General features: G+C 33.8%; 2 protein-coding genes and 1 long non-coding RNA gene across 3 annotated transcripts; all 3 read left to right on the forward strand.

Annotated features, from left to right (window-relative positions):
* Nucleotides 1-2723: 2723 nt before the first annotated feature.
* On the forward strand, nt 2724-3329 carry LOC121752666 (dirigent protein 11-like). The gene has a single exon (XM_042147776.1). The coding sequence runs from the start codon at nt 2724-2726 to the stop codon at nt 3327-3329; it is 606 nt and encodes a 201-aa protein (XP_042003710.1).
* A 583-nt stretch (nt 3330-3912) lies between these two features.
* Nucleotides 3913-4883, forward strand: LOC121751542 (dirigent protein 4-like). Its single transcript, XM_042146297.1, has one exon. It carries the CDS (start codon nt 4227-4229, stop codon nt 4782-4784), a length of 558 nt encoding a protein of 185 aa, XP_042002231.1. The 5' UTR covers nt 3913-4226; the 3' UTR covers nt 4785-4883.
* Nucleotides 4884-7348: 2465 nt separating this feature from the next.
* LOC121751317 lies at nt 7349-8681 on the forward strand. Its single transcript, XR_006040055.1, has 2 exons — nt 7349-8350; nt 8425-8681. It is a non-coding gene; the product is annotated as an uncharacterized LOC121751317 (long non-coding RNA).
* The last annotated feature ends 4720 nt before the right edge of the window (nt 8682-13401 follow it).

The raw sequence follows: 13401 nt of genomic DNA on the forward strand, positions 1-13401 counted from the left end.
CGCATGATACTTTACCTTTGTTGGAGGCAACTTGGTGACTTGGCGAAGTAAGAAGCAAAAGGTAGTAGCACTATCAAGTGCAGAAGCAGAATTTCGTGGGATCAAAAGTGGAGTGACAGAAATCCTATGGTTGAAGAAGTTGTTGACAGAACTTGGCCTAATGTCAAAAGAGCCGAGCAAACTCTTTTGTGATAATAAAGCAGCAATTAGTATATCTGAAAATCCGGTACAACATGATCGAACAAAGCATGTGGAAGTAGACCGACATTTTATCAAGGAGAATATAGAAGCAAAAGTGATAGACCTTCCGTTTGTTCGTTCAAAAGATCAGTTAGCAGATATTCTAACGAAGGTCGTGGATGCAAGGAGCTTCGCCGAAGTATTGGGCAAGTTAAAAATGAGAAGTCCCATTGTTTAACTTGAGGGGGAGTGTTGGAAGGATCAAGCTAAAATCAAGGAAGATACACGAAGATTGTGAAATCAATTAGAATTATTCTTTCTGGATTTATAGCTAGGGTAAATCATAGAAGATCTTACCATATGTAAATATTGTCTCTTCCTATTTAGGCATGTAACTATCATTCTTGTTAATACACCGAAATGAATATGAGATTCTTTCTCAACATTAAGTGACATTAGATTTGAAGTTAATTCTTTATCCAGTCAAAGATGATAAAATAGCGAAATATTACCTATTCATCATTAGGCATGTAGAGATGTGGTCCTAGACTGGTACCTCTAACCGCCAACCGGTCCTCTCTGTATATATTCCAATTACAGGCCCACGGAAAGGATCACCTCATGCATTGTATACTACATTTCATAATACACTATTAAATAATTGACAAGCGGATCTTATTTTATAGAAAGAAAAGTTGTTTCCATTATAACCTTTCCAATAAAGTAAAGAAATTTAAACTACACTAAATATAAAAAATGTATGTATTCAAATCAATTTCAGTTAATTATGTTTAATCTTAATAATAAAAAAAGTAATGTTGGATCACATTTTATAGAAAGAAAAGTTAAATTAAAATATTTTTTCTTGCACTTAATTTCTACACATCTTTTAGTTTCACTAATTCTCCACCTATTTTAACAACTAATATTATTTCTTTTCAAAGGTTATCTCCTCATAATTTTGTTAGATGCTATATCAATAATATATATATATATATATATATTAATTTTTATGTATTTTATGCTAAAATAACATCGCCATTAGTATTAGCAACACTAGTCCATATATTAGTAATTTTTGTATATCATGAAATAAGTACAAATACATAGCAGGAATATAAAAATCAAAATCAAAATATCATAAAAAGAAAAAAATTATTGAAAAAACTTCAAGTAACAAGAAAGAAAATAGTAGTACTAAAAAGTAAGAAAATATTTAATATACAAAATTTTAAAGGTTCATAATTTATTTATTATAAACATTTCTTCGGCATATAATATGCTTGTATCAAACCATCATGTTTGAGTCCTAGAAAAAATACAATATCAAGATAATAAAATTGATTGAAATTACTTTGTTTTTTTTTATTAAAATTGAGCATAATTAACTGAAATTGATTTCAATAAATACGTTTTTTATATTTAGTGTAGTTTAATTTCTTTACTTAAGTGGAGAGGATATATTGGAAACAACTTTTTTTTCCATAAAATAAGATCTACTTGTCAATTTTTTAATGGTGTATTATATAATGTAGTATATAATGCATGGGGTGATCCCTTCCGGTAAACGTCATGTACAGGACTGCCACATAATTGCCCGAAATGGATGCCCATAACCAACCAAAATTTCTATGGTCCACTTTATATACTCCCTCTGTCCATAAAAAGTAGTCTCATTTGTGGATGACACGAATTTTAATAAAAAATTTAGTAAAGTAAGAAAAATATGGAGAAAAAGTATGTAAAGTATGAGGAGACTTTCCATTTATAGAAATGAGACTATTTTATGTGAGCATCCAAAAATAGCAAAATGAGACTATTTTTCATGGACGGATGGAATGTAAAATACGAAAATTAATGAAGGATTCACATTTATATACTCTAATTGAAGCTTAAAAAGTTGAACACCCACATGCTATAACATGGAACAATCAACCCTGTTTAAAAATCAAATATTGTTAACTAAAAAATGTAAACTTAAATTCATAAAATGATTATAATTATTAAGGTAGTGCAAATTTGCATGATGAAATGGAATTAAGGAGACAATAGAATGACTAAGCCAAATTTAGTGAGAATGGTGACTAATATGAAAAATTTACAAATTAAACAAATAAACTGAATCGAGAAAAAATGGCTATTTTGTGTTAAAATTTAATTTAATCCCCAAAGATAAAAACAGTGGTAACTAAGGAATTCATAATGAGACATGAATAAAACACCAAAAACTGAATTAAATTGACACAAGTGATTTTTTTCTCGAAAATGAAAACCAACTAACTTATGTATAAGTGCTGTATATTCCAACATTCTTCAATATATACATTCCCACTCAATGCATATACTTTTACATTCTCAACCAACTCCTACCACTTGTTCCATTTTTTATATAGTTAATTTGTTGCAAAATTCTCTATATAAACCTAGCCCTAGACTAAAAATCAATCACACCTTCTCTCTAATTAAATCACAAAAAAAAATCATGGCAAAGCTCTCCATTGCTCTTATTCTAGCAATCTCATGCTTACTCGCGTCCACACTGAATGTGTACGCCAGAAAGCAATCCCCGACGACAGAATGTATACTCCAGAAAGCAATCCCCCTCTGTCGTCGTCGAGGAAGAAACATCCTTCCTCGACGACTCCTGGGGTGGAAGAGAAAAGTTGATGAAGCTCAAGGTATACGTCCAAGACCTCCGGATCGGCAACAAGAACGCCACTGTGGTGGAGGTGGCGAAAGCCGCCGGCGTCACTGACAATTCTCCGTTCAGCTTCGGAAGCGTCCACGTCCTCGACGACCTGGTCACGGAGGGGCCGGGACTCAACTCCCGGCCCCTCGGCCGCGTCCAAGGGCTCACCACCAACGCCGATCTCTCGACCTTCGGCATCGCCATGAGCCTCAATTTCTACTTCACGGCGGGGAAGCTCGCCGGCAGCACGCTGTGCATCCTCGGCCGGAACCAGGTGATGGACGCCCGGCGGGAGCTGCCGGTTGGCGGCAGCGGCGTTTTCCGATTCGCCCGTGGCTACGCAATCCAGACCTCGTATTCGATGGATGCCGCGGCTAACTACGCGGTGTTGAAATACACCATCTACACTACCTACAATTCTCGTTTCAACGTGGATGCTGAGAGTTTTGCTGAAATGTGAGAAAAAGGAAATCTCTAATAAATGTACGTCGATATAGTGCGTGCATGCATGATTAAACCTCTCTCTGGTGCATTCATCATGCTATCTTGGATTGTATTCTGTTTCTAATTGTACTTCGTCTTCTTTCAGTGATGAATATTTCAGAAGACTTATCTTTTAATGACATTAAAATAGAGACGCAATTAAAATGAGGACTTTTTTAGCAGCGTTGATAATATTAATTGGAGTATTTAGAATCACAAAGTAGTATCCTTATTTTTTTATTTCTTTTAAATAAGGATCAACAAAGGTTTTCCATTTATCACCGTGACCGTGATGAGTGATAACTCTAACCCTCTACCTATTAGATAGAGGAGAAACGTTTTACCAACTAGCCACTTCATTATCACAAATAAGCATAGTTAATTACATTAAAAAATATTCTTACTAATTTTTTGACTGAAATTTAAACTACATTATTGTATAATTGTAAAAATTATTTAATCTTTTTTGTATTTGAGTCATAACTCTTTAGTTAATTCTAAATAATCAAATCCTATTACTATATCCTATCATCTTATCTATTCATTATTGTGTTCCATATTTTCGAATCAAATAATTTTTTTCTCTCACTAAATATTCATTGTTTAAAATTACCGAAAAAAGTAAATTCAGAAAAAAAAAAGCAAATCCGGCAAGACAGAAACTACCAGCTCAATTGCCGCTTGCCAGTGGAATCAAAACTAGTTCAACGACAAAGTTAGTTTAATTAATTTACATTGAACCACATTCAATTTGTTTTATCCATACTTCCATTTTCTATTATCATACGGTTGAATATGTCAATGGCCAAATTAAACATAAAAAACAAAACAATCAAGATTATAAATTGCAGGGTAACAAATAGTAATTCTTAAAATGGAGATCAAAACCTTCTACTACCTCTTTTCCTATATTTTCGTACTCACCATTTCCACCTCACCAATTCACTCAGCGTACTACACCAAAAGCACAACGTACACACCGGTTCAGCTGAAGAAAACACATCTCCGGTTTTTCTTTCATGACAACCTAGGCGGACCGGACCCAACCGTGGTTCGAATCGCGGGTCAGCGAGATGCAAACAACCCGATACCGTTCGGAGCCCTATTTGCCATCGATGATCCGCTGACGGAGGGGCCGGAGTTGACGTCGAGAGCCGTCGGAAACGCTCGAGGTATGTATCTTTCCTCGAGCCAGGGCGATGACGTGGCGTTGGTCTTGTACGTTGATCTCGGTTTCACGGCGGGCAAGTTCAACGGGAGCTCGCTGAGCGTGTTTTCGAGGAATCCGGTGGCGGAGAGGCGCCGTGAGATGGCGGTGGTCGGCGGCAGAGGGCTGTTTAGGAGGGCGGAGGGGACGGTTTTTGTTACGACTCATTTTGTGAATTTTACTTATGCGGTTCTTGAATATAATGTGGAAGTTGTTCATCCTTGAGTTGAGGAGTTTGGGTTTATTGGGATTTTGTGCTTTTGTAATTTTTGTTTTTTTGTTTTCACATTATTTTTATTTGTACGCTTTGTTTTCAAAGATGAATTAAAAATATACAGAGGGGTAGCCCCGTAGCCGGGTAGTTACGAGATATTTTGCTGCTTCATTATTTAAAGTTTGAATATTATTATAAATTAATGTTCAAACTTCAAATAATCATACCACAAATATTTTGAAATTCTTTAGTTTTATTTTTATTTTTGTTTTTATTTTTTTATATTTATGTTCATATTTTTTTAACTAGAATATTAAGTGGAATATATTTAAATATTTAATATATGATGTGTTATTTTAAAACGAAAAAGTTAACGATTTTATCAAATAAGGATTGAAATATAACAAATATAAAATTAAAGAACTTACTAAAATAAAAAAATTATATAAAGACTTGTTGAAATAAACAATCAATATAAAAAAATTATATAAAGACTTGTTGAAATAAACAATGAATCACGAGTACAAGGTATCCTCTTTTGTTTAATGTTTATCATTTACCCATAGACGTGTCTCCTTTTTCTGTTACGTTGGCAAAGTCATGGCCGGCATATTCTCTATGGCATTAAGCCATTAATTAAAGAGCATTATTTCATTCTTAAATAGGAATTGGACCAAAATATAAATTTTCTTTTCCATATCTGTCCCGAGATACACTGTCAGAGTTTTTAAGGTCTAAAAGTCAATTAAAAAAAATAAAGAAAATACTCTAAATTAGGGGTGTGCATTCGGGTTTCGGTACGTTTTTTTGCCAAAACCGAACCAAAACTGAAAAACCGAATTTAGTTCAAAATCCAAACCGAAAAACCGAACCCGAAAAACCGAAAACCGAACTTAAAAAATCGAAAAATCCGAACAAAACCGAAAACCCGAAAAAAACCGGAAAACCTGAAAAAAATAAATATAATATAAATATATTTATATATGTGTATTTTATTTTATTTTATATATACTAATAGAATATTTATATACAATATAAAATTAATAATACATATAATATACTATATTATATAGTAGAATATATTAAAAGAATATACATATATATTATATATAATATAATATATTAAATTAATAGAATATATATAAAATTCGGTTTTTCGGTTTTTTCTTCGCCCGAACCGAACCGAAAAACAGAAAAACTGAAAATTTTTTATTTTTAAAACCGAACCGAACCGAACCGAAAAGCCGAACCGAATTTCAAAATTTTGGTTTGGTTCGGTTCGGATATTCGGTTTCCGGTTTTTTTGCTCACCCCTACTCTAAATTGATATAGATAAGTAAATTACTTCCAACTAGCTAGCCATTTCTTTTATAGTAAACATTAGAGAATATATGTGTTACTATCAATTTATCCAAACTTAATTACATCCAAAGTTTTAAAATTAATAGGCCATATCGGCCGGTTTGGCTCCGATCCGGTCCCGTTTTCAGTCCGATTCAATATGCAATGAATTATTAAAATATATGTGACACAAACCACGTATTGAATAATTGAAGTTGAAGACTAACGACGGTTTTGAAATAGAGAGTTGCGTTTATCTAATGTTCATATTCTTACATTTTCAACTAATTCGAGGTTATTTAATTTCATGTAATTTTTGAAATTGTCTATCTTGATTTTTGTCATTCTTTTAATCTTGAAATTAATGATCCTTACGAAAACCTAATATAGAATAGTACTTATAATATAAAAAATGTAACTAGTTGAAACTCACAATCTTTATTAGTCAGAGTTATTCAACGATCTAAGCCGTGAGAGATGATCAAAGTATAAGTAATCTTAAATACATAACTAGAGAACACAAATTTAATTTACTATAAGAATTATTTAATTAGTTCACTGTAATGACGTTTTGGCTCATTCCGTATTTTTCAAATTCATGTTATGAACTAAAACATCTTTATAGTGAACGAAATTATTCTTATACTGAACTAACTTAATGTTTTAATCATACATTTAAGAAGTGGTCGTTGTATATCTCTACTCTCTAGATAGTTGTTGATATATCTAATAGTTTAATGAATATATGCATGTATCTACCGGAATAGCAACACAAATTGCGTTTTAGATTTATTGAACACATATATTATGTGACGGACGTATTTTATTATATTAAAAAAATTGTGTGTATATATGTTTTTTATTTTAATATCCATTGGCCTCAGGGTTATAATGCAATCTACCAGTCTTCTCTATGGAAAGTCGTATAATTCCAAGAACGAGAAAAATGTTATAAACTGAAAAGTCGTATATTTATTATTTGGACTAAAGAAATATTGATGGATTCGGATTTATATTTAAACACCCTACGTCATATCAAATGCACTACTAGAAAATTAGCCTAAGACTACACTAAATTTGTGGCACTTTTTTTAAACTGCCACTACAGATAGTCACTCAATACACCAACCTTTAGCCACACTTATATCCTAAACTAATATTGCATCTCCAAATAAATGCCATGAAGAGATTCATGTAGTGGCATTTGTGCCAAGTGTCATACCAATAAATAAGAAAAGAAATTAGAGATGGAAAGGGGATAAAAATGCCTCCCTTCTAGAATTTACGGGAGTTCTCTCTCCCTTCTTCACAAAAAGAAAAATTCCCAAATTAAGGAAGAAGAAATCCCTAAATCTCGATCCCTCTCCTTCCTCTCGGCGACAACACAGGGCAGCCGCCCTTGTCGCGCCTCACGGAGGCGCCCTCTCTTCCCGCCGTCTCTCCCTCCGGTCGGCGTATCGCGTCTCCCGTGCAGACGCTGTTCGTCCGCTCCAGCGGACCAGCCGTCGCCGCCCCCATGACTCCCTCTCTGCTCCGATAACCACGCAGCACCGCCGCCGTCGGGCATGCACAGGCGGTGCTCTCGCCGTTGCCGCCTCGGCGTTGCACCGAGGCTGTCTCCTTTCTGCCGCAAAAGCCGCTGCTTCGAGGACAGTTCTCGGCATCCGCTCGACGTCATACGCTCCTCTGTGGGCTAGGCTCGGAGACTCCGGACAGCTTCCTCCTTAAGCTAAGTCTTCTATTTTATCCTATTTCAGTTAGGCCTCTCGGGGCAGTAGCTATGAAGGGTCTCTAAATTGGGGTTGGGAGTATTTGGGTTCTCTATAAAAGCATGCTCTTATCCCAAATTCTCTTATCATTTATTATGTTAAAAAAAAAAAAACAAAACTTGGATAGTCGTTTTTGTCAAGTTGGGGTTCTGGTGCTTACTGTGAAGAAATCATACTGCTTAATTCGGCAATTTTATTTTTTAAGAACCGATTAGTCGCTTTTAGTGTAGTTATGAAATTGCTTGAATGGAAGCTCGTTTAGATTGATAGTTGAATGTGTTATCATAGTTCTAACCTTTGTTTGGCAAGTCAAAAATCAAAGCCCTGACCCCGACTGAACAATGGATAACCTTTGCTTAGTGAGCCATCCGGCGTGCTCTGTCAGGCCCCAGGACTCGCCACAGGCTTACCATTGATGCAGATACGGAAGTTTGGGGTTGTGGATGAAGCAAATGGGATAAAAAGTGGTGAGTGGAGATTTTTCTATGGATGTGATGATTTCTCCTTTATTAACTTGAAATTTTAAACTGAAATGTTGTAGGTCGCGTGGCGTGGGAGAGGTACTTGGCCCTTTTAGGTAGGCATGAGAGGCTCACATTCTAAAGAAACAATTTCAAATATGTTGAGCACTTTTGGAATAGATTAGCACTTTATAATTTTTAGTACTAGTATTGTTTGTGTAGTTTAAGTCAAAGATGACCAACACTTAATATTGTTTAGTTTGTGTGTTCAAACACGTTACATTTTTGTGTAAAATCATTTGATGGTTTGAATATTATTCAAATAGTTGTCATTTTATTTGAGTGAGTAGTTTATTAAATTTGAAGGATTAAAATGAATTTATAAATATTCGAAGGATAAAAATATAAATTTCAGAAATATGTAGGTGAAAAAAGTAAATTAAATAAAATGAGGGAAGATTGTAATAATAAATATTTATTGGGGTATATTGTATATTTTTCCAAAAGTTACTGTAGTTTAAGAAAATATATCGTAGCATTTTCTAGTGACATTACACGTCATGTTTCATGACACTTTTTGATTGCCATAATACAAGACCTATCCTTACACGTTACCTATAACTACAACTACCGATAATGCACTTGCATGAAGTGTCATTACAGGCAAAGTGCCACAACAATAGTTTTCTAGTGACAATTTTAGGTGTCATTAAAGGCTCATTTTCTAGTAGTGATGGCTGTCTCCTCCAAATATTAAATTGATGCATTGAAATGTTATCCACTACCACTATTTCTTGCATGGCATGAATCATGCAGAAATTGATATTTTCTGAATAAATTAAACAGACTAGATTATATACAATGTTATTCACTACCACTATTTCCTGCATGGCATGAATCATGCAGAAATAGATATTTTCTGAATAAGTTAAACAGACTAGATTATATATATATATATATATATATAGAGGTATTTGATCAAAACAAAAATGGCCTTAAACCAAGAATTGCAGACCAAATTATGTCCATTGGATTAGACAATCTAATCTTAAGATTAGATTAAATAACGGCCAGATTTAATTTTGAGATATTACTATTTTAATTATTTCTAATCGACAAAGGATAATTAAGTAAATTACTTTATATAGTTAGTTATACTAATTCCTATAATCGTGCATCGTATTCTCTCCTCTAACTGCTCTCTAGTTGAGTTTATTTGCCCATAATTTATTCTTCTTCAATACTCCGTCGAATTTGCATACCATATTTGCTTAATGTTACATTTATATGACCATGACCTATTTTTTGTTTGTTATGACATATTAGAATACATTCATCTTTTGAGTTATAAAATACAATCCCTGTGTTATGACTTGAATGTAGTTATAGTTTCACCCTATTTTAACATATTGTTGTTTTGACATATAACATTAATTAGTATGACCCAAATGGTTGTCTATTATTCTACATAATTTTTGTGGATTGCTTGAAATCTATTCCACTTAAAAAAATGCATGGTTGTTGTACTGCATTTGTTACACACCTAATTTTTTTTTTCAATCGTACTGTTGTTTAGGTACTTCGTTTGGGTCCCAATAGTGTTAGGTAATGATTTATGGTGTTATTCTTATTATGACACATTGTATACTAAAAATGTTATGACCTACTTATGCACTCTATTATGCCTCAATATACGGTTTACTGTTTACAGCACCACATTTAGAAAAAACACTTTTAATAAGAAAACAGTAAGATGGAATTACTCTAAAAAAATTCATAACTTATAGGAGAAACAGACTAACGTTGTGTTTGATATCCGTGAGCTGTGTAAAACGCAATTCCAAAACAAGGGTAACAGTGTCAACAAAGAAACGAACAAAATGAAAAACTTATTTAACCTACGCAATATACATTTGCACCGATCCGTAGTTTGCTATCATGTGTTCTACGTTGATCTTGGTTTTCTTGTTTTCCTTCGCATAATGTTTATATGCTGCATCTTTATTCAATAATGCGCTGTGATTAATTCCCGCCAACATCAACACACGGTTGTATTTAGCTCTTAAAAACTGTAGCACACCTTTGTTCTTTGTCGTTAGTCCACAATTCCATTGTCCCTCCCTTTCACCCATGTAGACTTCAAGGTGTCTAAGTAAATAAACGCCACTGTCTTCTGCATTGTCTGTTGTTCTCCAACTCATCTTCATCCTCTGAATAGGAATGTTTATAATCGATTTGCATTGATTGTGACATCCAATTCTTGATAAATACTTACAAAAGAATGTCCTCTGTAATGCATGCAAAATGTTAGTTTCAAAAATTATTTTGTAGTACTGTGAGTTGTAATGTTGAATTCATACCAATGCCTCTGGAATACTCCCGTAGGTGAATCACAAGTCATTGTCTTCTCCATCTTTACAAGCATCTATAATCACCACTGATTTTCGTTTGAAACAAAAGCACACAGTGTAGTACCTTTTTGAAACGCAGAATGCAAAGAATACCTATTTTGTGTAATGGGTTAGTCCTTAAGGGTAGACTGAGTGATATTTTTTTTCATAGTAACGTAGTAGAATGATTATGACTATGCAGCAACATACCATATTTTTATTCGTTTCAAATTGTTTCACACCGCGTCTTCTTGCGATTTCACCCTGCAATTCATTATGGTTGTCGAATCGTATTCTTTATATAATTGAAAAAACCAGCTACGTAATATGAAAATTGTTTTACAGTTATATTCAATCATGCTCATGGCTGCAAGTATTAGCACGGTTGAAGATTTCTCTTACAATTACATGCATGTATTTTAGCTGGTTTGGGTCATATTAATTGACTATGTGGGTCATATTAATTTCCTATGTGGGTCATATTAATTGACTATGTAGGTCATTGACTACGTAATATGAAAATTATTCGTCTTACGCGTATACTGTAAATAGTTAAATAATCAGTGTTGTGTCATGTTATGCGACAAACGAAGTCATAATAAAATGGTGTCAATCTTGGTCATGGTACGCTTTTAATATGTCATATGATTAAATAATAATAATATTATTAAAATGAACACTTTCATGTCAAAATATGCGCTAGTATATGTCATAATAACATATAAACATGTTAGGTCATAATAAGCATGAAACTATCAGGCGTATTCTTAACTGCATCATTGTCTGGGACATGGGATGTATCTGCATTCACATTTCCAGTCGTTTCCAGATTCATTCTTTTTAGGCTTTCATGTGCCCGGGCTCTTTTCCTAATAATAAGTTCATTGGCTTTGTTTAAGGACAATCCAGTCCTTCCTACAGCTACACATTGTGTTACATTTACAAAAACATGATCAAATTAGTTCTATTGTATTCACTAATCATAACAAACATAGACAGCGAAGTTTGAATATGAAATTGAGACATAAGCATCATAACAAATCAAATTTTTTTTACACAAATCATTTCAAATAATGCAAGACATCTTAAGTTTATTATTGTTCTCACATTTTCCAGATTGAGATACAGGTTCAGCCGTGTCTCCAGCATGTTTATCCACTACTGCAACGTTTCTGGGTGTAGGCCTTGTATCTGAAAGTATAATCATGATTAGTGCTACTTGTACAGAAATATTCTGCAAACACTAAATACAATGACATTCTTATAAACACATAGTATTCATCACTGACAACACCAAATTATTCCCACAAACAATTCTTACTTTTAGAATTTCAGGTAGAGGTAAAAATGACATGCTCCAGGAGTATTATATTAGTCAAAAGTCATAATATGTGTATTAAACATTGAAGTTTAAACTGCATACATAGTTATTTGTTTTCATAAATGTCCTATGTTGAGTTTAGCCATAATAATCAACTCATTATTGAGACATATTGTTCACAACAAAACAGTTGTTTAATACTCACATCATAACAAACACAGCAAGATATGCACGGTATATTCATTTATGTACCTGTTCGAGCTGTTGAAATATGTTCAGCCGTGTCTTTTTTTATCCGTCTCAATGTTATTGGTTTGACTACTCTTATATGATGGCATATTTAAGCTTAGTTCTACTTTTTTATATTATTTACAAACATTAAAGTCATTGATGCTTACATACACACACAGATGCCACCCATCTCACACCTTTTTTCATACAAACAATCACATCTATCTAAATAGCAGAGATAGTTAATACTGAGTTGTTCCAACTTAAGCCCTAGGTGTTTAACATAACCAAATGTAATTACATATATCATCTCAAACATCACAACTAAGTTCCAGTTTGGAGGATCAGAGACAGTTACCAGGATTTGTTGTTTTTGCATCAGCCTCTTGCCCTTTGGTGGAGTGAGGTGTTGTTTTGTTTTGTAATACAACCCCTGAAACATAATCACAATAGCTTTGAACATTAAATTTAAAAATTCACATTAAAAAAGCCTGGTAGCCAAGCAATTATTTTTCTGTTCTGTATCTCTTTATTTTGACTTTTTAAGAGTGAAGCGTCACAAGAATAAAACAATTTAAGCATAATAATATGGATTTATGTCATGCATACACTCGCATGACTCTGTTGTTGGTTTTGTTGCAGAATGGGCTTTTGTTTATGAAAAATATCACAATTACATACGCTGCTTCCAATATTGATACGGTATTAACTTATTAAATAAACTAGAAGGGGAAAACAATTTACCGGTTTGAGCTTTGGGGATCCGTGGTGGCTTGTTTTTAGTGTTCCTCCTTTCATACACTAGTTGAACAAAAAAAACCCTTTTAGTTTTGATGTATTTGAAAGCGGTATAGGCTATGGGATACTACAAACATCTAACCTTTTCCGTCGGTCGTTGTAGATCCAAAAGCTCGAGTATTCACCATTGCCTTGGTCGATTGTTTGATTTTCCGGTTCGGTGCTTGGTGGATCGGGAAAGATTGTCTGGGCTGGAGCGCGTATTGTGGATGGCTGATGTAGGTGAACTATCGGACGCCTCTTCGACTGAACAAAGAGTGGTTGGAGCTCGTAAATGTTGTGCCGCTTTAGAAATTACAGAAGTAATGTTTGATTTT

Source organism: Salvia splendens, chromosome 10 (assembly GCF_004379255.2).
Source record: "Salvia splendens isolate huo1 chromosome 10, SspV2, whole genome shotgun sequence".
NCBI lineage: Eukaryota > Viridiplantae > Streptophyta > Magnoliopsida > Lamiales > Lamiaceae > Salvia > Salvia splendens.

Excerpts from the sequence above, each read along its gene's own strand:
- LOC121751542 (XM_042146297.1), top strand. The coding sequence starts at position 4,227 with ATGGAGATCAAAACCTTCTACTACCTCTTTTCCTATATTTTCGTACTC.
- LOC121752666 (XM_042147776.1), top strand. The coding sequence starts at position 2,724 with ATGTGTACGCCAGAAAGCAATCCCCGACGACAGAATGTATACTCCAGA.